The sequence below is a fragment of the Perna viridis genome, chromosome 2 (assembly GCF_037379345.1).
Source record: "Perna viridis isolate PV_CMFRI_1.1 ecotype Kerala chromosome 2, ASM3737934v1, whole genome shotgun sequence".
NCBI classification, from domain to species: domain Eukaryota; kingdom Metazoa; phylum Mollusca; class Bivalvia; order Mytilida; family Mytilidae; genus Perna; species Perna viridis.
The window spans coordinates 47,893,048-47,918,817 of record NC_142446.1 but is presented as its reverse complement, the minus strand read 5'-3'; the positions used below and the strand labels follow the sequence as shown (position 1 = coordinate 47,918,817).

The 25,770-nt window shown below is 32.5% G+C and overlaps 1 protein-coding gene across 1 annotated transcript; it reads left to right on the top strand.

The window, feature by feature from the left end:
* The first annotated feature begins 3,118 nt into the window (after positions 1-3,118).
* On the top strand, positions 3,119-23,245 carry LOC148625464 (WD repeat and FYVE domain-containing protein 2-like). The gene is made up of 12 exons (XM_088569028.1): positions 3,119-3,306; positions 5,515-5,582; positions 6,256-6,329; positions 6,571-6,625; positions 7,364-7,514; positions 9,115-9,227; positions 9,647-9,773; positions 12,005-12,110; positions 14,453-14,554; positions 15,559-15,689; positions 16,459-16,567; positions 17,625-23,245. Exons 1-12 carry the CDS (start codon positions 3,161-3,163, stop codon positions 17,652-17,654), a joined length of 1,212 nt encoding a protein of 403 aa, XP_088425154.1. The 5' UTR covers positions 3,119-3,160; the 3' UTR covers positions 17,655-23,245.
* Positions 23,246-25,770: the final 2,525 nt, after the last annotated feature.

Here is a 25,770-nt window from a genome sequence, read left to right as displayed (position 1 = left end):
TGGTATGGAAATTAAATAACAAAAGTCATTTTTGTGAGACTAAATGCAATTTTGTGTCACAGAAGTCAATTTTGTACGCAAATTAGTTTACAGAATCCTTTGGATATGCAAATGAATTCTCTCTCATTACGATCTCGCAGGTTTCCGATTACTTCGAGCAAGGGAATATCATACGGTTGGTGAGCTATTCTGCAAAAGTAAGTAATACTTTATTAGGTAATTACTTACTTTTGCAGAATAGCTCATCATCTACATATGTCTTTGCTAGAAGTAATCGAAAACCTGCGTCTGTGTCTCATTTGTTTTTTTAAACCAGGACTTAAAAGTCAGCATTCCTGTGTCCGCACCGCTTCGATTTTGTATCCCCGGTATCCACACCCCAAATGCGTGCCTGCGCACTGTGTATATACATTACATTGGAACAAAAAAAAATCAGTGAGATAAAATTTACCTTGTGCCATTAATATCACAGGCCCTTGGGATCAGAATTATTTAAGTAGCTAGCGGACGTGTCAGAGAACACACTTAATAACTCAAATCTGGAAACAAAATGATTTGATGATATTTTTTAGATCCAGAAAAAAAAAATCCTGGTCGTAGCTAGCGGACGTGTCAGAGAACACACTTAATAACTCAAATCTGGAAACAAAATGATTTGATGATATTTTTTAGATCCAGAAAAAAAAAATCCTGGTCCCAAGAGCCTGTGATTAATATCATAGAATCTGCGTGCTTTTTACAGGGACACTCTCAAAAGCCGATCTCGCATCGCTTTCGGTCTTGTTATGGTTTCCGACGTTGATGGAAAACCGTAAGCGATGCGATATGAATTTATGTTGGCTTAAGTTTTAATGCATAAAACCCGACAATAAGCGTTGCAAATATTTTACAACAGACGATGTTTTCAGGCTTAAAGACGAGGAAGACATTTTTTTTTAATTCAGCAACATCTAAACTACACAGGGCTTATCTATTTCGAGTACTATCCAGAGAAAATAATACATAATCCTTCTTCGTATATGTATAACAGAGTTAAAACCTTAAAATACCAAAGTATGTTTTTTTGTGTGTTGTGGTTTTAATTGTTTTGTTTGTTTATTTATCCATTTGGTTGGTTATTGTATTCTGTATTTGACGGTCAAAAATCACCCTTTCCAACTAATCTCGATATACAGCGTTAAGACATGTAAAGGTCCTGCATCTTTCAGAATTTAGCGTAAACATTTATCTTTTAAAATCGAGTAATGCATGCACACATCTAATGTGGAATATAAATCTTCAGAATATGGACCCTTAATATCAAGGATTTTCTTTTTTCTTTTTTTTTTTTTTTGGTAACCTACTGAACTGAATTTTCATTTGCAATTTTGGGTTTCGTTTTTTCAAAAGTCGCTAAAATTAATTATTAGCAGCTTCCTGCACTCGTAATTTCAGTACTGTACTATATATTACTACATTACCTTATGATGCAGATAGATGCCATAGAACCTTTATTTCTAATTTGATCTGAATACGAGATCAAAATGACCCCTTAAATACCAAACACATGTGTTCTACATGTTTTTTTTTTACTTGTATAAGAGCGGGAAGTTTACATTAAATTATGAAATGATCGGTTAACATTGAACTTTATGTATAGCTGAGAAACTCCTTGTCTCCGATTCAGAGGTTGTCAGTTGTATTGATTGAGAAACATTCAGGTCATCACGGTAACGAAATCATCCGATTTTAGAGCACATCGCTTCGCTTGAGTTCGTACCATTTTGGACTCACTCGAAGTTCGCCGATCTTATAATTAGCCGATTGACGAACTGTTGCGTAAGCCAAAGATACAGGAGATGTTTTCAAAATGCTGGATTTTTTTTATCGACAACGTATTTGTCCAGTGAGGTGAACGCGTTTTTCAACAAACGGTTGGCATTCCAATGGGAACAGATTGTGCTCCTCTACTTGCTGACCTATTCCTTCACTGTGACGAGGCTGACTTTATAGCTGATCTGATCCGAAAGAAGGACCATCGTTTATAGCTAGATCCATTAATATCAGTTTCCATTATATATATGACGTATTATCGTTAAACAATTCTATCCCCAAAAACTCAGATCGAGAGAAAGGATACTATAGACATTATGAAGTCCGTCGCACATATTTGCCTACTCTTACAGATCGATGGTAAGGACAAAATATTGACCAAACTAAACTGACAAACGCGATGACTTTTCATTTCGTATTGTCAACAATTCTTTCATCTGTGGCAACATCCCTTCAACACCTGCGTATTGAGTTTTCATATCACAATTCATATGCCGTAAATACCCAGACTTTTTGTACCGCACTGGACTTCTTACAATTTTAGGCTTTTGGAATAGGGTTATGTTGCTCCAAGATTGAAGTCATCACTATAGAAGTTTTATGGTCGTCATCATGAACTCGTGGATCGTTATGGTGCATCCATCTGCGCCATGAAAACTGATTTATTCAACGGGTCATAGTTTTCATTTCCTCGTTTGTCTACCCCGGACTTGACTTTTTAGAAAAGCAGAGGACGCTTACCCTACCGGTGCACCTGGTCCATGCTCCCAGTTTTTAGTGGAGTTCGAGTTGCTCATTTGCTTTTGTTACTTTGTATGTATTATTTTAGTTACTTTATGTTCTTTGTTGTGTATGTCTGTTTTCCATGTCTGGTCTTTGTCCCTGGATTACATTCTTTTGATTACCGCTATAACCTTGGTTCCCTTGATTACTCTTGTTCAATGTGTCAGTTTTTCTTTCCTCTTTCATCTACCCCGGAGTTGACTTTTTATGCGCAAATCGGCTGGTGTTTCTTGAAAAGCAGAGGACGCTTACCCTATCGGTGCACATGGTATGCTGCCATTTTTCAGTTGAGCCCGATTTGCTCATTTACTTTTGTTAATACTTTCATTGTATTATTTTGGTTATTTTATGTTCTTTTTTTGTGTGTTTATGTTTTCCCTGTATGGTCTTTGTTCCTGGATTACGTCTTTATACCAGTGGGGCTGCACATTTGAGAGTGGGAGCAAGCTCCTGCGATTGCTAAATACAAACATCGGAAATAAGTTCTAAACAAACCGGCATTGGGTCGGGGAGTATATTTTCAATTTTATAAATAGAAAGTGAGCTGTCACGTGATGATAACAAAATGGCAGCAGAAATTAAGTCACAGAATAAACAAGGGAATACAAGAAAACCAGTATTAATTAGTAAATTAGAGGGCTTCAATGATGATGTCAATATGGCAGTTGTTATCCCGAGGGAAGATGGGGTTGTTACGGTCAGCGATGACAAGTAAGAAAACGTTTGAAATTGGCAGGTGCCCGATATGTCATTTTCATGGTTTGACCAATCCGGAAGCTCGGTACCAGCATCTCCATCATCACGCCTCCAAAATAATGTCATCTGTTCATCATATTTTTTAAAACTTTTTTTATTTTATTTTGTATTTAAATAACATATGTTTTATTTTCACTATCGTTTTCCATATTTTTTTTGTATTCAATAAGCTTGGAATCAGCTGTTTTAAAACTAAGCAACCTGCGGCTGCTTAATTATAGTTCTCAGGAACCTGGTCTGTGGTTGTATATAAATTTCTTTTTGTTTTCTTAACACTGGCCAATTCAAAATCTAGGTTCATAAAGGTGAAGCCTTGTAATGCAGTGTATTTGTAATTGATATTTGCAACCAGGTTGACAGTATGTGGAAAAGGTCATAAAAACACAAAGCCTGCCAGTCTGATCACTCAGAATGAACCTGACGGCAAATTAAAAACTTCTAACATCAGGTGCTACTACTGTGGCAGGGTGGCCTACCTGCGTTGTAGTAGGTAGTGAGATTTTAATAGCCGGTTAATTGACTTGGCTAAAGGATTAATTCTTAAATCGGTTTGTCGCTGGCTTGTCATTGAGCAGTCTAAGGTTTGATCCTTGGTGGCGGAGTATAATTTTGTGAGTCAAATCATGCTCTCCCATTACATATGGCACCCAACTAAAAAACCCATGGGGTTTGGTTAGCATACGAGCTAGTGTTAGAGTGGTTTGTGGTACGAAGACTCTTAAGGTGGGGGAAATGTGGCAGGACGGCCTACCTGCATTGTAGTAGGTAGTGAGATTTTAATGGCCAGTTAATTGGCTAAAGGATTAATCTTTGGCCAAATCTGTTTGTTACTGGCTTTTCACGAAGCAGTCTAGGGTTCGATCCTTGGTGGCGGCGTATGATTTTGTGAGTCAGATCATGCTCTCCCATTACACCACTTTATAGGAGAGTTCGCCAATCTCATTTGTGATGCTATATTCACTAATTTGCATGTCATAATATATAAATTTATGTTACTTTATTGTGTGTCCACTATGTAATTATTTCATGAAATATAGCATTTTTACAAAAAGAAATCTAATATTGCTTTTGAAAAAAAATCTCAAGTTTTAACACTTGAGAAGAAAAAAATATTTGCTGTACTTCATCTTAAGTGTGAAAAATAAGGTATTATAGTCGATTTTAAGAACATATGAAAATGTAGTCAACTGCTTTAGTGAATTTTTTTTTTTTAATCTTTGGCTTGTACTTAAAAAAAAAAGCAAAAAATATATCAGTTAAAACTCTCTGAATTTGAAAACCTAAAACTGATGCATTTGCCTTCATTTATGTATTATTATTGTTGTTTTATGTAAATTCATTTTTTTTAAATTTTATTCTAGTCTACCTTATCAATTTCATTTTGAGTACTAATTTGCCAAAAAAAAATTGTGACATTTGTAACATTTTAACTCGCTTATCACTTTTCCCCTTTGAAATTGAATAAATAAAAGCATTTTTCTGCATTGGAAGAAGAGGAAAATAACAACTTTTTGCATTTTATGGACGATTTTATTAAAGGGATAACCAGTCTCAACATAATGAAAATATATAGATTAACATGTATTTTTATAAGACTAAAGTTTTCAATTTTGTTGTTGCCCTTATGATAAACCATCATATTAATTACTTCAAGTGTTTTGTGTCATATAATACTAATCATAACTCAATGAGTTTTACCTATTAAACTTAGCTACTTGTACCTGTCTAGGTGAACAGGTAAAATTAACCTGAGATACCAAAAGTTACTTTCAATTAATTAATGAGTTGTATATTAGAAATAACGGAGATAAACTTCTAAGAATTGTGCTAAGTATGCCATGTATCAGAGGTATGCCTGGCATTTATCAGCTGTATTGTATTTAGTTTGTCAAAACCCGTGACTTGTACATGTATGTCGAAAATTAAAAACCTCTTACCAACTTCCAAATTTCGTAAGAAATTATTAGAAATGGCATAAAACGATACCTCGTGATGTCATTTTACATGTTGTTAGAGATTGTAAATAATTTTTTTTCTGGTTAATCATCATTTTAACACAAAAATATGATAATAAGTCTGTAAGCTAAAATTTTCACGACATGTTCACAACAGGGTAGGAAACCTGTATAAAAGAATATACTCATTATTTGTTTCATTTTACAGGACACTGAGGGTATGGCTGAAAAGAGATACAGGGCAATATTGGCCTAGTATATGCCATACAATGCCTGGTAAGTTTTTCTCATGTACAGACGTGAACAGATTAATGCCCATTATACTCTAAAATATATGCACAAACATTCGTCTTGTATTCATCACACTGTCCTGTTTTGAAAATATATGTACCTGGTAGTAAATTATGTATGTATTTTGTGAAATACACATTGAATCAATATATCAGAACTACAGGTATTACCTGTCAATTTTGATATTGATGCATTTTTTTTATTACAGTATAATGAGAAATATGACAAGTTTTAATCACAATTTTTATGACTTTCATTTATGAAGTGTTTACATGTGTACTGAATCTTGATTTCTTTTGATGTTGCAAATGCTTGAAAATCTTGCTTTGTTAAAAAAAGGTCACTATACCCCTGTATCAGGGTAGGAAAATCACTCAAATTCTATCCAGTCCTGAATACAATATTTCAATATATTTACTATATGGCTATATAGATTTTTGTTAAAATTTGTCAGCCCTGCCAAAAAATAGCCAAACTCGGCCTGGCAGGCAGGCTACTATTTCTCACTCTACCTGTACAAGTAATAAATGCATATACACATGTAAGATTTTCTGAATTTGCAGTATTTTTTGTAAGGAGTTATATAGAAAAGGCTCTTTTTATATATACAGAAATATTGATTAAACATTAAAACGTTAAATCCTTGATTTAATTTTAGCTGAGGCAGCATCACTCACATACAATGGAGAAACTAGAAGACTATTTGTTGGGCTTAGCAATGGAACAATATCTGTAAGTTTCTTTTAAAAGATGCAACTGCTTTATAAATATGTTCTTTACAAACAGTGGTAGAACATTAAAAGTTACTATGATAACTGTTATGTCACAATTCATATTTGGATGCTTGTTTAATGTTGATAATCCTTTTAGTATGGTTATTTTGTTGCTAACAAATTCTTTGCAATAAATTAACTGCAGTTTATATCATTAAGATTATTATTAGTATTTTACTATCATTGTTATTTTTCCTCAGGAATTTCTTCTGTCAGAAGATTATAACAAAATTACTCAAATGAGAGATTATCTTGGTAAGTGTATTTCAAGAAGTTCCATAGTAAGGCTTTACCATTCAGTGCCTAGTTTTCCTTACAGCTTTTGAAAAGGGCAGATAATCCAGATCTTAAAAGGACACTCTAGCATGTTCCAGGCAAATTCAAAGGCTTATGATGCAAGAATTGACATCTTTTTAGAGAAAATTGACAGAAAGGGTAGGGTGCTTATAAAACCCATTAAAACACCCTTCCAAAACTGTTTTGGAATACAAGTGTTACTACATTGATAAAGATCTAAATTTCAGCAAATCATTTTTGAATCAGCTGACTTAGAATGATTTCTAGATGTACATGTACTGTAGATTTCAAACAAAAAGAATATCATGTTAGCTTAGAACTAAGAAAAATAAATAGAAATATGAAATAAATTAAATGATACAAACCCATACACAAAAAGACACTTTCTCTAACAGAAAAAAAAACAGTAGTATCTTAATGGAGAGTGGTTAGTTCGATGTGGGAATAGAGTGTGTATGTACAGTTTTCCATGGTTTGATGTCTGCATATGACCAAACAGGAAATAGCATTTGCACACTTAATGCCCTCCTTTCAGTAACAGCAATACTGGGTATTGAGAAAGGGTCTATTACACAAAAAAACCCTTTTAAATGTTTGGCAAGCTGCTTTTGTATGTATTGCAGTTCTTAGATTTGTTTTTTTTTCATTTTCTGATAAATATAATTTAAGAAGAGTAATTTTTTAATCATTTTTCAGCACATCAAGCCAGAGTGAACTGTGTTAAATTTTCTTTGAATTGTGAATGGGTGTTAAGTTGTAGCAGAGATAAATATTTCCAGTGGCATTGCTCTGAAACTGGAAGACGGTTAGGTGGATACCAAGTATCAGCATGGTGTTTATGTGTAGAGTATCCTTTTATGAATTGAAAAAAGTTAATATACCTCCACTCAATGATTTAGTGGTATATTGGAATCACCCTGTCCTGTCTGTCCATCATTTCATTTATCAATATTTTGACTCCCAATGTTTGCAGTGGTATATTGGAATCATCCTGTCTGTCCATCATTTCATCTGTCCAAATTTTTGCTGCCAGTCTTTGGATTCATTTCAAATTTGGTATATGTATTTCCATCAATTGGCACCTGTCTTCGTCCGTTAACAACTTTTAAAAAATCTTCTCTGAAACTGCTGAGCGGAATTATATGAAAATTTGCACATATGTTCCTTAGGGTATCTTCCACAAAATTTTTATTTAGATTTTTGATCCGTCAGAAAACATGGCCGCCATTACTATAAATAGAACACAGGGGTTAGACTGTAGTTTTTCACATATCTCTTCAAAATCATTAGGTTTAGCCAAATTCTGACAGGGTAAAAGTGCTCAGCATAATGAGATCTATCTGTGGTCAAATTTTCATTTAAATCTGTCAGGCCATTAAGGTCTTATTTCACTTTTTCGACCTTTTTTTGCTATTTTTAATATTATTTCTTTCAAAAATCTTCTCCTCTGACACTACTTGACCAATTAGAACCAAACTTGGTATGAATGTTCCTTAAGGTATCTTGCCCAAAAGTTATGTTTTGATTTTTGATCTGTCAAAAATCATGGCCGCTGTTACTAAAAATAAAACATACGGGTCAACTTATAGTTGTTGGATTTATCTCCAAAACCATTAGGTTTAACCAAATTCTAACTTGGTAAAAGTGTTCCGCACGATGAGATCTATCAGTGGTCAAATTTTCATTTTAATCTGTCAAGCTATAAAAAGAGTTATTGCCCTTTTTCAACGTTTTTTTTTTTGCTATTTTTAATGTTATTTCTTTCAAAAATCTTCTCCTCCTACCCTACTGGACCAATTGGAATCAAACTTGGTATGAATATTTCTTGGTGTATCTTGCACAGAATTTGTGTTTAGATTTTTTATCCGTCAAAAAACTTGATCGCCATTACTAAAAATAGAACACAGGGGTCAGACAGTAGTTTTTTGCATATATCTAAAAAACCATTAGGTTTAGCCAAATTCTGACATAGGGTAAAAGTGTTCAGCATGATGAGATCTATCTGTGGTCAAATTTTCATTTAATCTGTTAAGCCATGTAATGATCCCTATGATAAGTCCTACCAAAGTCTTCTTGAGTCAAAATTGTTTGACAACTTCTTGTAAAATTTATTGCCATTGAAAAACAAAATTTAACCAGGTAAGAAATTCAGGTTCCTGGGAGCTTCTTGCTTTATATGTTTGGCATATTTTGTAAGTAATTTTGATGTGGGATGTCAAGTTACTAAAATACAAGTGTTGGTATACCCATCATGACAATAATTTGCCTTTTTTTGTATTAATAGACTATGATCTACAATCCTTTAATGTTCATTGGCATATTCCAGTAAATGGGACACTTGAGTTTAAATGTTAACTTCTGAACAGCATAAAGCAAAATTAGTTCACAGTTCCATCTATTGGTAATGTGTAGTTGAGCTATTTCATATTCCCTTAACAGATTTGTAGATTTGATGAACAGTCTAAGTATGCTTTTGTCGGGGATTTTTCAGGGCAAATTTCTGTGCTGAAGATCAGTAATTCTAATTTTGATTTGATTGTCACATTAAAAGGTCACTCAGGTAAGTGTTTCTTAATTAGTTTAAAATATAAATGTCTTATTGCACAAGCCCAGCATTTTTATCTTGTTTGTGGTAAAAATGAGGGTTAGTTAACTCTTGGTAATGTTACCCCACTGATTGTGGTAGTTACATGTATCTTGAACAATCTATCTCTCAACACATGTACAAATATACAATGTATGAGGTGCTTGCATATTTTTTGCAATATGGTACATAATGTACTAGAAAGAAGATTAAAGTTTTTTTTATGGGTACAATAAATGAAACTTTCACCGAATTAGTATTTCTTTATGATGAATCAAAACATGAAAAACTATATTGGTTTACCAAAGATTACTTTTGTCATTTCAAATTACTTGGAAATGATGATTTGGTTTTCTTGACTTAGTTGACCTTCATGTTTGTTAACGATTTTCAAGGCAGTGTACGCAGTTTAGCATGGGATATACATAGAAGCTGGCTTTTTTCTGGAAGTTTTGATAACTCTGCTATTGTTTGGGATATTGGAGGAAGAAAGGGGACAGCTTTTGAATTACAAGGTCACAGGTGAGTGTGTTTTGACTATTTGGTATTTATAATTTTTCTTTCTCATACTTATGTAACTTATGTGAAATACATGTAGATTGTATTAAAAAGGGTCTTTCTGCTCTCCTTTTGAGTTGTTTATTGATTGGTCTTTTGTATGCTCTAAGATCATCATTTTGTGAAAGTTATTATTCCCATACTAGTGAATTGCCAGGAATTTGATTGGCCAGGAGCATGTCTTTGCAAATCCCAGTTACCTGGATGTTGCTTGGCCATATACTTATCATTTCCCTGTGGAACATCACACCCTTTTTAGCACAGCATCCACTTTAAAGATATCAGAGAGATTTACTTTTAATGTTGTCTTATGGGTGGAAGAAAAAAATGCTTGGAATATTTTCTAGCAAAATGAGAAATCAGTTTCCAAATTCCTTTACTTAAATCTGTTCTTACAGTAGATGTGGTGTTTTTGCTTTGTCTGCGAAAAGTTTGCATATTTATCTCCCTTATCTACAAATCATCTTAAACGATGTCATGTAATTATGACAGCATTGACAGTGAAAAATGGCACCAAAATCAAAGTTGTAAAATTAAATAGAAACAGCTGTAAAACCTTGTATTTTCATTACCTGTATAGTTCTACCAAAGGTAGTCCCCTACAAATAAGTAAAAACAACTCGATTTTCTCAAATTTGTAACAGTATCAATCTAAATTCAGTAGAAAAAATTCCTAGTAAGTGGCTTCATTTTTGGCCTCTTGAGTATAAAATGGACATTATTAGGCTAATACTGGGGATAAATCCATCACATGCATTTATATCTATAGATATGGAGATTGTTTACACCTTCAGTACCCTGTACAGCCTCAAGGTGTAAAAAATCTCAATATGTTTTTAATTAGGATTTTTTTGATTTGTGATTTATTTGTTTTAAAGCATATGAGCAATGCATGATACCATCTACTCCTTCCAACATCTGAAGTGCAACATTTAGCTACTTTTATTTTGCTGTTTGTCATTTCACCATTTAAATGTTTGCATTTTTGGCAGTAGGTAACATAGTTTAATAAAAAAACATACAACTGTACATGTTAATGAGATTGGTCATACATGTATTAGAATACTGAACCATGATAGTTATTTCAGAGATTTCTTGTTTATTCTTTCCACAAAAACTTGAAATTTATTAACATTACATGTACTTAAAATGACAATTATGCTGACATTCTTTTGCGAGCTGATAAAACAGATTTTATGCACTAAAACTTAGTTGACAGTGCCTTTTTTTTGTCTTTAAAGGCAAGACTAAGGTATTGTGTTTCCAGCGTCCACATTAAGATTTTCATGTCAAGTTTCTGATTAGGTCAGATTGCTACGAACAATTTATGCTAAAGAGGTGAATATTTTTTTCATGGAATTCATATTAATCAAGCTTCACATGAAATTCATGTAAACGATTCATGTGAAAGCTTGATTCACCCAAATTTCACATGAACACTTAGCTCAATTCATGCAAAAATCATGTGAAATTCATGTGAAAATCATGTGATATAATATTGCCTGTGTAAGTCATGTTTGGTATGTAATAGCATTAGCATCACTTTACCACGAGTCTGTATCCATTTTGTGCATATGCCCCTGCAATCATGGTCTATTGACTTAGAAATTTTTAAAATTCACGTTAAGATTTTCTTATTTAATTTTCTGATTGGGTCAGTTTGATATGAACTTCTTATGTTAGGTCAGTCATATAGTCTATTTCTGCTGTTGCATTAGAATCACTTGACCACAAATCTATATCCATTTTGTGCATATGCTCCAGTAGTCACTGTCCATTGGCTTTGAGATTATCTTTTAGTTACAGTTTCATAAATGTAAATAATAAACCTGTCCAATTTTGATGGTGTCAAATAGTTGAAATGGTATTATATACTGTCCATAATATATAAAATTGTATATAAAATTATTTGCACTGCCACCATCAGTCAAGTTTTGAATAACTACATCCATGTGCGACAGGTGAGACATATCTCTGCGATAACAGAGTATTGACAGTAAGCCTGATAGGACAAGATATGATGTTCTGTCAACTGGCATTTTTATGTTTATTGGCAACATCACAATGTAACATTGTCATTGGAAAATAACAATATTTTTTAGCATCAAGGTTGTAGCCATAGCTAGGAAATATTATGCAGTAAGAAAAGTAGGCAATATGATGAAATATAACTCTAGTATATATTTTATTTCTAGGGATAAAGTATTAGGTTTGGCATATGCTGGCGGATGTAAACAGTTACTTACTGGTTCAGAGGACTGTATACTTGGGATATGGAACATGGACATCGACAGACAAGAGGTTAGGACCAAGTTAGTTAAGGTCAAACCCTAGTGCATTAGTTTTTAAAAAATGTTCAACAAGAAGTCTTTGTTGTTTAGGTTGAACTCAATAGTTACGCCACTGCAGATAATTTCCTGTCAAATTTTAGATTTAAAGATGTGTTTAGATACTGAGACACACAAATCCAACATTTGTATTTGAATGCATCATCAACATTGTCCAATTTCTAGACAATGATTTTAATAAAAGTAAGGATCTGAATAAAAATTTAATTTAAAGGTTGTTACTGGAATCATTTAGGAATTAGGGGCAAGGAGGGGGCAGAAAAAAACATGCATGTTTTATGTCCTGACAATAAGTTATGAAAAATTATATGGATCTCAGTGAAATTGTGCAGTGCCACTATAGGTAGGCTGAGATTGATTTTGTGGGTTGTGATTTGACGCAGTATAATGCAAAGGCCACAATAAAAACAATTCCTAGTTTCTCATCCAACTTTTTGAGAAAAAAAATGGATGGGGGACAAATTTTATTTTTTATTTTACCTACAGTAACTGTCACTTGTGCCGAAAAGCAAGCGTTGTTGTTTTATGCCTGGTGATTAATTTTATCAAATGTACCCAAAAAGCTTTATCAAAGTGCATGTGTCACTACTGCTACATACCAACCATTTCTCATCAATTTTGAACCATATTTCAAAGAAATATCAGCAAAAAACTATGATTTACAAACTGGAAGTTACTAAGTGACGATTATTATCAATGATGTCATCAAGACATGCAGGGGTTTCATTAATTTTTCAGGCAGGAGGTACTTTACAGAAAGTAGGAGGTATCAAATAAATTTGGCAAGGGGTCTGGGGGCCCAGTGGGTCCAGGGCAATGCCTTGATGGGGGGTTGGGGGGGCTTTGCCCCCAGAAGCTCCTGGATGTTAGCCTTTTTGAGATTTAAATTTTGACTTGAAAATATGGGATTAAGTCTGCAATATTTGCTTCAGTTTTGTTTAAAATATATGAATTTGAGATCAAGATATATGATGAATCATAACTGATTTAGTCTCAAAACCCTGAAATCTAGGAGCTCCCCATGATTCCCACCAGATCCATTTCAAGACTAATGCTGATAAACTTTGTTGACTGTTTAAAACTATGCCATTTTATATGAAATTTTGATAAATGTCATATTTTGTTCTCAGGCTTTTATTTACTTGTTACAAAATTTGAACACTAATACATGCAAATAAAAGCATAGGAACAAAACTGAACATTTATAAAGTGAAATTCCATAACATGTGGTGGTTCCTAGTGCTGATTATTTTCATAATAAAATTAAACTTTGTTGTTGTTTATTGCCTAATTAATACTGTGACATGTAGAGCAATTGCATGTGTCTTATTGTGAAATGTTGGTCTAAAAATCATAGTCTGATAAGAAATTCTTTGCTTCTGATAAAGAACAAGGCTGGCAGTTTAAGTCTGGTTGACTTTTAGATGGACAGAATTTTTTAAACATTACAATGTATTTATTTTCTATTATAATCTCTAGCAGTGTTGAATCTCTGAGCCAATATTTTTTTCATATTCTTGTCAGCAAAGACCAGACATGTTCTTTTCAAACTTAGGGTTGCCAGAATATTTTTACCCAAACTCCCCCTCCCTGACGAATCAAATGGTTGTCCCTTAAATCATATTCAAATTCTGTAATGTCTGTTTCACGTGTTGACTTGTTATCAACACTAAAAATTCCTGCACTCGTCTGCACAAATCACAACAAATATCGGGAAAAATTACAAGTATGGGGCAATTCCAAATATGAACAGCATTTTTTTACATGTTTTCATAGAATCTTCACCCGTGTTTAGCTTTTTGTTTAGCACAAAATAATCAGTGATTGACATTATTAAGTCACCACATGTCTTCTATAAATTGACACTGCGTTAAATCGTCGTAGGTTAAAGCGCTTTACCGATTAGATTCCGACGTGGACCTCGACGAAGACACCAATATAAACAATAATCAAAACTAAAGATTGGATTTTGGAGACATACCCGTAGCCTACTGACGGAACGATCTTAGATATCTATTTACTAGATTTTTCCAACTTTGAGTTGGGTATTGTTATAATACATTTTGAAAATTAAAAAAAAATTGGGGTGGGCATGAAAAATTGGGTCGGGTGGGAATGAGAGTCGAGGTAATTTGTTGCTATGGCCTAATCATTTTATTAAACTGCAAAAATTGATGATCCCAAATATGTTCACTTGACAGAATCCACCAAAATTAACAACCGCAAAAATTAATATATTTACAGTAAGCAGTCTTAAGGTATAAATAATATATCATTATGTCAATTCTATTGTAGACCCCTGGTTGGGAAGAAAGTGATGTTTGTCAGAAATGTGAAGCCCCTTTCTTCTGGAATGTCAGAAGAATATGGGAAACAAAAACTATGGGTGTGCGACAGGTTAGTCTAACCTTAAGTATATATTGTCTGCAATAAATATTCCACATAGTCAGTATATTTGTTTAATAGAAATGCATATACAGTTGTGTATATGTGTTTAGTGAACCTTTCATACTGTAAAAAGACATTTATTCATGGAATAGTTTTTGTGGTTTAAGGAAAAAAGGCCGTTTCATTGATTCATAAATTTGTTGATTTGACAACACTGTCATACAATGGAATGTGAAATTTCCATTCGCTGGGATCTTAAGTTCGTTGTTTGCAAATCCATGAAAACCACAAAAAATTGGCACCACATGAACTATAATACTTCCACAGTATACAAGTACGTAGCATGTCACCCTTAGGAAGGTCCACTATATACCAGGGTTTTATGTAAATGTTATCTGGATGTGAATGGAATGATATAGGTATTTACTAGTATTTATCAACATGTGTGACAGAATATTAAGTTCTTGATTGAATGATCACAAACTTAAAACTTCTTATAGTACTGAGCAGGATGATATTCTTCTGTATCAAGTATATATGCTTTCAGATGACATATTAAGCATCCTTTAAATACTATGAAAAAATCATTCCTAGAATTCAGGAACACTATTATTCCTGGCAACTTTTGTTACAATTCTTCAGTCCCACAACTTAAACAAAAGTGGAAACTCTAAAATTTCACTTTCAATCTGTCTGAAATATAGTGTCCATAGCATAATTGTGAGCCTCCATTGATGTCTATGAAATTTATGCAGCCTTTAGAGAACCTGTTTTTGAGGTCAGTTCAAAATCACACATACTTTCAGCTGAAACATAACTTCTATAAGCCTTCATGAATATCAATTAACTTATACAAGTTCAGGGTTTAAGGACATGGAATGAAGGTATTGATTAGGGGTCAGTAGGTCAAAGGTTAAGGTCTAAATGAAAAGTTAAATTTTGAGGTGGGGAGCCAGAGCACTGATCTTGTTACGTTTACACCTCAATCTTTAAATACCTCATCTTTTTTCCAGCACCATTGTAGAAAGTGTGGGAAGGCTGTGTGTAACAAATGTAGTGAGAAGAAAACCAGATTACCTATACTAGGATTTGAGTATGATGTGAGAGTGTGTGATGACTGCTATGGTAATATTTCTCCTGAAGAGTAAGTATTTTAATGCAAAAAAAAAGAACATAAATGAGAAAAGGCTAACAAGTCATATGACATACTTGTATTACCTTGACTGAAGGCTACTACATGTATCTGTGTATTTGCAAGTCAAAGAAACTTTAGTTGTACTGTATTCAAATTTCAAAATTGAACGATTAAGTCTGACTAAAAGCGAAAATTAAATGCTATTGTAAAACTGTAAATTGACTAAAATATATTCACTGCTCATTTTCTGCCATTTTTGTCCAATTTTCTGGTTTTATCAATTTCTTAGCATTAATACTTTTGCCCACTGACCCCCACTTTTCTTTTCATAATTTCATTAAGCACATCTAAAAGTGTTATTTAGGGAGTTTTTATGGAATCAAGAGAAACCCTTTATTCACCAAATTTTCAAATACTTATATCTCAAAAATGAGCTCACTGACCCATGTACTTATAGTGTTCTAGCATGAAAGATCTTAAAAGATTTCACAACCCTTTTTAAACAGTCAACATCCTTAAGATAACCATCTTAAACTCCCAAATCAAACTTAGACCAGGAACAAGAGGCCACATATGAAAAACTAGTGAGCATGAACCAATCGCAGTGGTAGGGTCAAATTTAACATAAAGAAAAAAACTACACTCCAAACAAACGGAGTATGGACTAGGTGCAATGGTAGGGTAAATTTGATATTATTGTTGTATGGTGTTCAATTTGCTTATCATTTTAATAAGTAAACTGCAAAAAAGTAAATATTTTATCTATATTTATTTACAGAAAAGCTCCACTTGCTACATTTCATGACATGAAGCATCCTATACAGTACATGTTTTTAGAAGAAACCAGAAAAAGACTTATAACTGTTGGAAAGGATAGAGTTGTTAAGGTAATTGTATGGTTTGTTCATTAGAATTGAGCTATGATGCTGGAAGAGAAATCTTAAACTGTAAAACTGTGAAGTATTTTTTTTTACATGTACAAATGTGACAAAGTAAAATAACCCATATGGAAAACTGTAGTAGATGTGAATTGAAGAAGTATTTTATTACTTAATGCTGGTATTAATTATAGTTAATATCAGATTAGTAAAACTTGAAGGGCTGGAGGTTTAGCATTTTCTTATTTAAGTAGGGTGGCTTAAACATGAATGCATGAAGGAACACTGTTAATGTCAGTGATTCCTAAGGGGGGTAATCCTACTTAAAGGTTTTACATGTTAAAACCTTGTAAGCACAACTCCTCCTATACTGCTCAAGGAATTTTGATAAAAATTATTAGGTAGATTGGCATCCTATGTAGATGTGCATGAAGGAATATTGTTACTATCAGATTCTTAAGGGGGATGATCCAACTTTAGGGTTTTACTTGTTAAAATCGAGTTAGTGCAACTCCTAAACCACTCAAGGGATTTCAGTGAAACTCTTTAGGAAGGTTGAGCATCATATGTAGCAGGCATGGGGTAATGCTAATGTGTAATGGTACTGCATTGCTATGCATTACATTTTTTTTTAAGTAATTCAATGTATTGTGTAGTGCGCCAGTTTTAGCATTATATATAATGGTAATTCAAGGCATTACTATCACAAAAATACATGTAATTCATGAGTATATACGTTTTACATATTATGTAGATGTGCACAAAGGAATATAATTACTGTTTGGGGGCTCTCAAGGGAGATAATCCAAATAAAGGATTTTACACCTTAAAAACTCATAAATGCAACTCCTTAACTGCTTAAGGAATATACTTACTTTCAGGGGACTGCAAAGAAAGAGAGTTGAGCTTACAGGTTAAACATTCAACTGTATTTGAAGGGGGGGATATTCTTTTTGTAAGCTTGCTCACAGTATTTTTAGTTTCACCTGAAGTGAATTGACAAATACTGAACAATATTGTATTTAAAAGTTGCTTATCAATTTACTTATCATTTATTTCTCAACAGATTTGGGATATGAGTCAAGTGCTACACTAAGAGACCCTTGAACTGAAAATCAAACTCTTAGAACGGAACAAAAACCATTTAAATGTGATTTGGTATTATTATTGTTTTATATTTTCATCATGTGATGCTGTACAGATCCAATGTAAAAGAACTACGAAGTAGTGTTTGTATCGTCATGTGACAATCATGTGTAAGAAATCCTGTTTCATTGCAAAAAATGTTCCATTTTCTTGAGTAATCCTGATATCTTTAGTTAATTTGTAACTAAGGAAAAGATTAGTATATGGAAAGAGATTGAATGCATGAAAGTACATTTTTTGTGATATATTTTGTGAAGTAAATATTGGTGCTGGTTTGTAAGATAACATTGTCTTCAATGTTAATACCAGAAGTGGCTCTATTTTGATTACTAGTTCTTAATATGTTAAAATCATAAAAAAGATGACATTTGTCTAGGAGAAGTTATCCTTTGGAAGTAGACCAAATTCCACTGAGAAAAATAAAATTGTGTAAAAATGATAAGCATTTTCCAAATGAAGGAGTGAATTCATTGCCAAAATCTGCAAAAAGGCAAATATTGCTTTTGCCATTTCCTAGGCAAGAATACTTTCTGAACAGTTTGTAGGCACAAGGTATTCAGAAAAAGAAATAATGTCTGATATCTTGTGTTATAAAAATCATTATGTTTTTTAGTCAGTCTGAACAGGTTCCATATTTTTCAAAACATTTTACTTCAGCGATTCATACTACTTCAACATCTCCAATTTTACCTATGTTTTCCCATCTTGTTCCAGTTTTGTACAGAGAAAAAGTCTCAGTAAACTGACTAAAAGTCAAAGCGATTTGCCTCCATGTTAAAATCTAGTCACAGTTTCTGATTGAAAGGCAATATTGATAGTAAATATATAGTGAGTAAAAGGGAGCGTTGGTAGTAAATATATAGTGAGTAAAAGGGAGCGTTGGTATTAAATATATAGTGAGTAAAAGGGAGAACTGTTAGTAGATATATATTGAGTACAAAGGAGAACTGTTAGTGAATATATATTGAGTACAAAGGAGAAATGTAAAATATATAGTTTTACGATTTTACATACTTTATTAATTGAAAGTGGTATATTCATTTATATCAGATTTCAGCCCTGTTGTTTGACTGAAAGATTTATTTCCATATTTTTGTGTTAAACTGACAAATTTTCAGGGCTGAATTTGAAATAAACAGAACATACCCCTATAGTTAAATATCATACTAAGAACTATTGAATCTTGTATTGGATGGTATTTAATATTAGTTAGTTGTTTAAAACTACAGTCTGTATTTGAAACAGGTTGAAGAACAAAAATAGGGCATAATTGAGCCCATGCTCAATTTAAAAGAAAATACATATTAAGTTGATGCTACACTAATGATTTTTTTACCTTCATTTCAATAGAAGCAAAATGTAGTTACCCACTTGGCTGTTTTTTTTTCTGTCTTACTAGTACAAACTGGCTTTGACAAATTCTACTTCCAGTTTGTCTGGTATGTCACTTGTAATAAATCACTTTGTAACAGACCAATTATGGAACATGAATCTGTGGTTCAACTTGAACAAATCACACAGTGGACAGCGTAACTGGAAAAAGTAATTCAGACAGATTGTGAGCATGGCTTATAAATACAATATATGCTTATTTTTACTACAGTTGTATCTCTTTGCTTTTGTTGCTACTTGTTTTTTATGAGAGTTTTTGACATTGATGCAATACACTACAAAAATACCCTGACATTTAATTATCTTTTCGCTAATTTTGCTTCAATTTTCATACCGCTTGACCGGTGTGGAAAAACATGTTCTCATCACTAGTGACTTTTTTGTTCTCAGAGTTCAATTGGCTTAGAAATCGATAGTCTTGGACTCCATCTTGAATTGCCTTGATTGCCATTGTAATTATATTTCAGTTAAATGAGATAATTTTGGTGTTTTCTTATCTTAAATAAGAATTATGAAGGGACTCTGGAAGATTTGAAGTGAAAAACCTTTGAAAACCTTTCTTTTGTTTGGAATGTTTGCATTCGTGTGACGTCAACATGTTTTTTACAAATCGTAACGTTTCGCGCTCTTTTTGGGTATTTTTGACGTTTTTAGGGCATTGGAGAAACAGAATCTACACTCAGAGCTTGTTGATTATGAATTTCTCACATCTAAAATAAATTTTATAGTTTGAATAGCTTGGCAAGCCTTACGATCAAAACTGTAGAATGTACTTTACTCGATGTGAGAAATTCCAATATCAACTTGTTAGATTGTTGTAGATTCTATACTTATACAACATCTTTTGTTTTTGTTTTGATACATGCATTGGTTTATTTAAGTATCAGTCTTTCTAAAAATCAGACAGAAGGTGACAATGCCAAAAACCCACGAAATTCAGTTTTATTCTTGTTCAGAAACATTTACTGATCACATAATCGGCCTTCATTTTTCATTTGGTTGTTGCCTTTTGAGATAAATATTATATATATTGTACATGAATTTCAAACTGTGAAATAGTTATCGTTCTTGATTTGGTTTCATTTTGTTGATTGTAGTGGGAGATGAATGTATGATTTTCTAAAAAAGTGCAGATTTAAATGTAGAAATAATTATTGTTATGTGAAAGTATAGCATTTGTAGACTGAAAAAGCATTGTTAATTTGGTGGGTTTTTTTTACACCATGAATCACTTTACCATTGGTAGTGTCTGAATTTTATGTGGACTGGTACTTAACTGCTATTGTTTGCTTTAGAATAACAAGAAATTTAAACAACACAAAATCGGATTTATATGCCCCTACATGACAAGATATTGGTTTCCATTTGGTATTTAAAAAAAGAAAAGAACTATCAGTAGTTGACATATTTTTTCAAACTTTAAAACAAGAAATTTAGACGACACAAACAGCATCCTTAAAGCAAGTCAGGTTCAGTTATAGCATATACATTTGTACATGTGCTGCATTAACTGTTCTGGAATTATGGCCCTTTTTCACTTTTAAAAATTGCAGTGCTGAGGTTTATGATATGATCAAATCAACTTTCATTAGTTATAACTGTTGTAATTGTTCTTGTCTTATTGACTTAAGTAAAAAATATTTTCAATTCTGAAAGATGACTGTTTAAGAGATTGTCCATGTAAAATTCAGGCAGACTTTATGATATGGTTGGCACATGGTGAATTTTATCCCACTGAATATTTTGTTCCTATGTAATGTTTATATCACATGTATGTCAAATAATAAAAATTATTATGGATGGCTCAGAAAACAATTTTAAAGTTCCCTAATTTAGCAACCAAATTTTGTGCAAAAATTATGAGTTATCTCTCTTTTTTCAAATGTATTTCAATGCTTTTTATGTATTTTTTTTCTCTTTACCTATTGCAGTTAATCAAAAACCAACATTCAATTTTGAGAAAGGGTGGATTTGAGATATGAAATGGAAGAAAATTTTTTGAAAACAAAATTGGTCATGTGCAACCACTACCTGGTTATTGCATGGACACCCTCTTAAGCTGAAAAGATTTTGCAACTAAGGAAACATACTTGTAGAAGACTTTCTCTTACTGCATAAAAATTGAAAAAAATAAAAAAATGAGATTAAGAAAGTAGAAGTATTTCTTTTTGTATCCATAACTTAGGCCAAAACAAATATTTAGTCTTGTTTCCTGCTCCCATCAAGAAAAAAATAGGGTAGATTGGTAGGTAGGGAAATTATTTCATTTTTCAAAAACATTTTACAATAGGTTAATGGGGAAACAATCTTGACTTTAAAGGTGCTTGAGTCAAAATGGCCATACAATGTTTAGAGAAGGCATTAAACTAGCGTTGGTAGTAGCAGGATCCAGACATATCATTTATTTTGGCCTTACATGTTACATTCTTAAACCGCATATAAGAGGCCTTAAAGGAGCTATTTTTTGTTGCACTGTACTACTTTATATCTGTGATAAATGTTGTTTTTGTAAGAATAAAAGTTCATTGATGTACATAGTTTTTAAATGGTTTATGCTGCAATCTAATTATAACTAAATCTTCAGTGCCAGCACTTTTTTTTATGTTGTTACTTGTTAAAGGAGGATGTCTTGTTGAGGTTGCGGCGGGGGTCAATGTGAATACATTTTAAAATTAACCATACTCCTATTATGAATTGTTCAGAAACTTATAACCCCACTCAACGAGTGGATGTTGTATTGTAATCACCTTGTCAGTTCATCATTCCATCAATCAATACAAATTTCATCAAAATTATCTTAACTCTAAATGAATGGATTTATTTTGAATTCGGTGTCTGGCTTAATTTAGATAAGGCATACCTTGTCAGTGATTTTTAAAAGTTCATGTCAGAGGTCAAATTCCTGTCTTGTTGGTTTTTGGAGTTATAAGAGAAAATTTTGGTCACAAAAATCTTTGCTCCATTTGGTGTGTGGCTTTATTGAGATGAAACATACCAACAGTACATTGTGATTGATTTTGGTTGCTGTTATATATCAAATCACTGTACAAGTGGGGATATACTACTTAGTACTAACATGTGTACAGCTTCATGTTTTTTTTTTTATTTATACTTTTTATGTATTTGATTAAATAACAAAGATTTATTAATAATAATATGATGCACCAACCATTTTTTATACTGAGGGGAGCTGGGATTATTTTGAAAAAAAAAAATTCAAAATTTAGCCAAAAAAACTTTTACTCAGCCAGGAACAGAAAAAATATTGGATGTAATGTTTCCCCCAATACTTAAAAATGTTGATTTTCAAATAAAAATTTTTAACTCCGGCTTCTGTTGAAAAAACTTCATAACTCAATATAAAATCCCAGCCCCCCCCCCATTTCTTGAAGAAAATAGTCTGTGCTTTATGGAATTTTCTGTGAGTAGACATGAAAGGAGAGTGAGTTTGAAGATTGATTTGTACCAGCACTAATGAGATTTATAGATGGCTTAAAATAATCTTGCTCATTCTTACATTTTTTTCTATTTTTGTTTCTTTTTAGAGGTTAGGGACCAGACTTTGTTGTTTTGATTTTTGAAGTGTAAAGTATTACACTGCCAAAATTAATAAAACATTTATTTTCTACAAAGCTTTTTAACTTAATATGAAGTAACCATTTCCACCTGAAGTATTCTACCAAACTAGAAACAGAAAATACCAATACCAAAGGAATTTAAAGTTAACTAAAACCAAGTCGGACAAAAACAGGAGGGTTTTTTTTTTCAAATTGAAAGGTTCTATTATATAGAAAAAAAAGAAAGAACAGAATTTTTTTTTCAAGTTATGATAAAAAAGAAAGCAGTTTTCAAATATAGCTAAGACACAATGCTGTAAAGTAATGAATAGAACATGAAAGAGAAAAAGATCAAAATACTGGTAAATTTTGCTTCAAATTGCAGGAGTCTTATTTAAGTTCATTAGACATGATAGTTTCTGATGCATTACAAGTTCCTGTTTCTTTCTTCACATCTATAAGGTTAAAATTCATCTACTCTCCATTTAAGTTTAATTTTTATAATGAAATGGTTACTTCTTACTAATAAGCATGCAGTTATTTTGTTGTTTATTGTATGTTGTCCATAGGGCAATAAAATTGTCATTCTTCATTCTTGTCTTGTTGAGTTTCTTATACCCCCACTTGAAAAGCAGGTGTTATATAGTGATCAGGGTGTCTGTCCATTTGTGAGTCTGTCTGTTTGTCTGTTCATCAATCTTCTGTTCTAATCTACAACTCGTCTGAGACTGCTGAATGGAATTTGATGAAACTTTCACAGATTCTTAATTTCATGATGCCATTGTGCACCTCCAATCTGAATGACTTTTGGGGGTTCCTGATGCAAATATGGACTTTGTCATTTGTGTCCAAAGGGGGGCAATCTTATGATTTGCAACTCCTTTGAAACTGCTGAAGTGAATTTGATGAAACTTTCGCAGATTCTTTATTACACGATGCCATTGTGCACCTCCTCTTCTATTTTTCTTTCTGAATGCTTAAATCACATATGGGTATCTATACAATTTCTGGGTAGGGAAGCAGGCGTAACACCAAGTGAGCACATTTTTTTCTAGTTTCTGTCTGTTATACTAGTTTTTTCAGTGAACATGGTGAAATTGAAAGGTTAAACTTCAGAAAAGTTCACTTTCTTATAAGTTCTTTAAATAACAAAGATTTATTAAATTTCATGCACACAAAAAATCAGAATAAGGAAATGGGACAAGTTAAATTTTCATTTATGAACCAATCCAGATAATAATATAGACACAATGTTAGAGGTAATTCAAAGTGCAGATACTCCTTTGATTAACATACACAGTATTTTTTTTTTAAACTACAGATCTGTATTTCGGAACAAATCAACCATACATTCATCCAACTCTCTATCAACCAAATCAAGAGAGATAACTCTTACTTAGTGCAAATTTACTCTGAAGTGCAACAAACAAATGACTAACTTTCTGAAACCAGACTGTTTCTGAATTAGAAATATCAAAAAATGAATTGGATGGGTTTTTAACTTGTATCGGTCACATTTATAAAGACTACTACTAAACCATTAACACATTTATAAACACTGCATACATCTTAAACACATAACACACCAACATAGATGCAAACAATAAACTAATATATTTTTTATGACAGCAAAAAATTACAGTTGTATTATGTTATGATGATGTCATCATTGCTGTTGTCCTTGTCAGCATCTTCAGTTGCATCGTTGGTAATTTTTTTGTTTCCTTACAATGACTATAGTGGTAGCATACCTGTTAACCTTTGAAACTGTTCATGTGGGGGTTTCATAAGTTTTAATGCTGCCTTTTTGACATTTAAGATAATTATTTAAAAACATGTAATAGGATGACCATTTGATATTGGTGGGCTTGGATGATATCTTCAGATTAAAATCTTAATTTTCATCATAAACAGTTAAAATATTTAATTTTCACGTACATGGATACATCAAATCATTTTCTTTCTCATTTGCTTTTGTTACATTGTATGTATCATTTTAGTTACTTTATGTTCTTTGTTGTGTATGTCTGTTTTCCATGTTTGGTCTTTGTCCCTGGATTACTTTCTTTTGATTTCCACTAGAACCTTGGTTCCCTTGATTACTCTTTCCCTTTTAGCATGTTAAACAAAGTTTTCAGATCAGAGTGATTTGAAAAGACCAAAATATATTTTTCTCTGATCTTCAAAATAAAAATATTTATTTTCGAGAAGGACCTAGTCAAAACATTTATTTTCAAAATTCTTTCAAGCCCTTCCCTGAAATTCTGTAAAACTGTTGTTTTATTATGTATATGATATTCACGGCATGATAACTGGTTTTGTTGCACATGGTTAATAATACACATTCTTAGCACTGAAATCTCACCATTACATCTATTCATATTATGTATGTTTTTCATTTTACTTTCAAATTTTATGTTCTTTTATATTGCAAACATTTTTCATTTTATTAGTTGAACTCACAGTCTTTGATGTGAGGCATGCAAGAAATAATACCAAATTTGAAATCAGGCTAACAAGAATTTTATGTTATAATATATTAATGTTTCAGATGCCAATTCTAAAGTGTTTTATTACTTTATCAAATGCTAATTTAGTCATATGTTAACCATAAAAAACCCAGAATAAGTATTTTATATATTCAAAAGCTTTTCCTTCTAAAAAATTTAATGCTGTCAGAAATTAGGACTAAATATTAAGAAAATGTTTTATTTTTTATTCATTTGAAGGGGAGGTAACTTAGTTCACATTTCGTCAACCCTAGACTTTACTTTGTATGAGCAACTTGGCCAGTGTTTCTAGAAAAACAGAGGATGTTTACCCTACTGGTGCACCTGGTCCATGCTCCCAGTTTTTAGTGGAATCCGAGTTGCTCATTTACTTTTGTTACTTTGTACATATTATTTTGGTTATTCATGATCTTCGTTGTATTTATATCTGTTTTCCATGTCTGGTCTTTGTCCCTGGATTACATTCTTTAGAATTCTGCTACAATCTTGGTTCCCCTGATTACTCTTGAACAGCACATGTATTAAAGTCAACCTTGTGACCGCAATAAGAGAAAATGATTGCTTTAAAAACTGTATTACTGGTTCATGGTTAAAGCTTTGTCTAGTA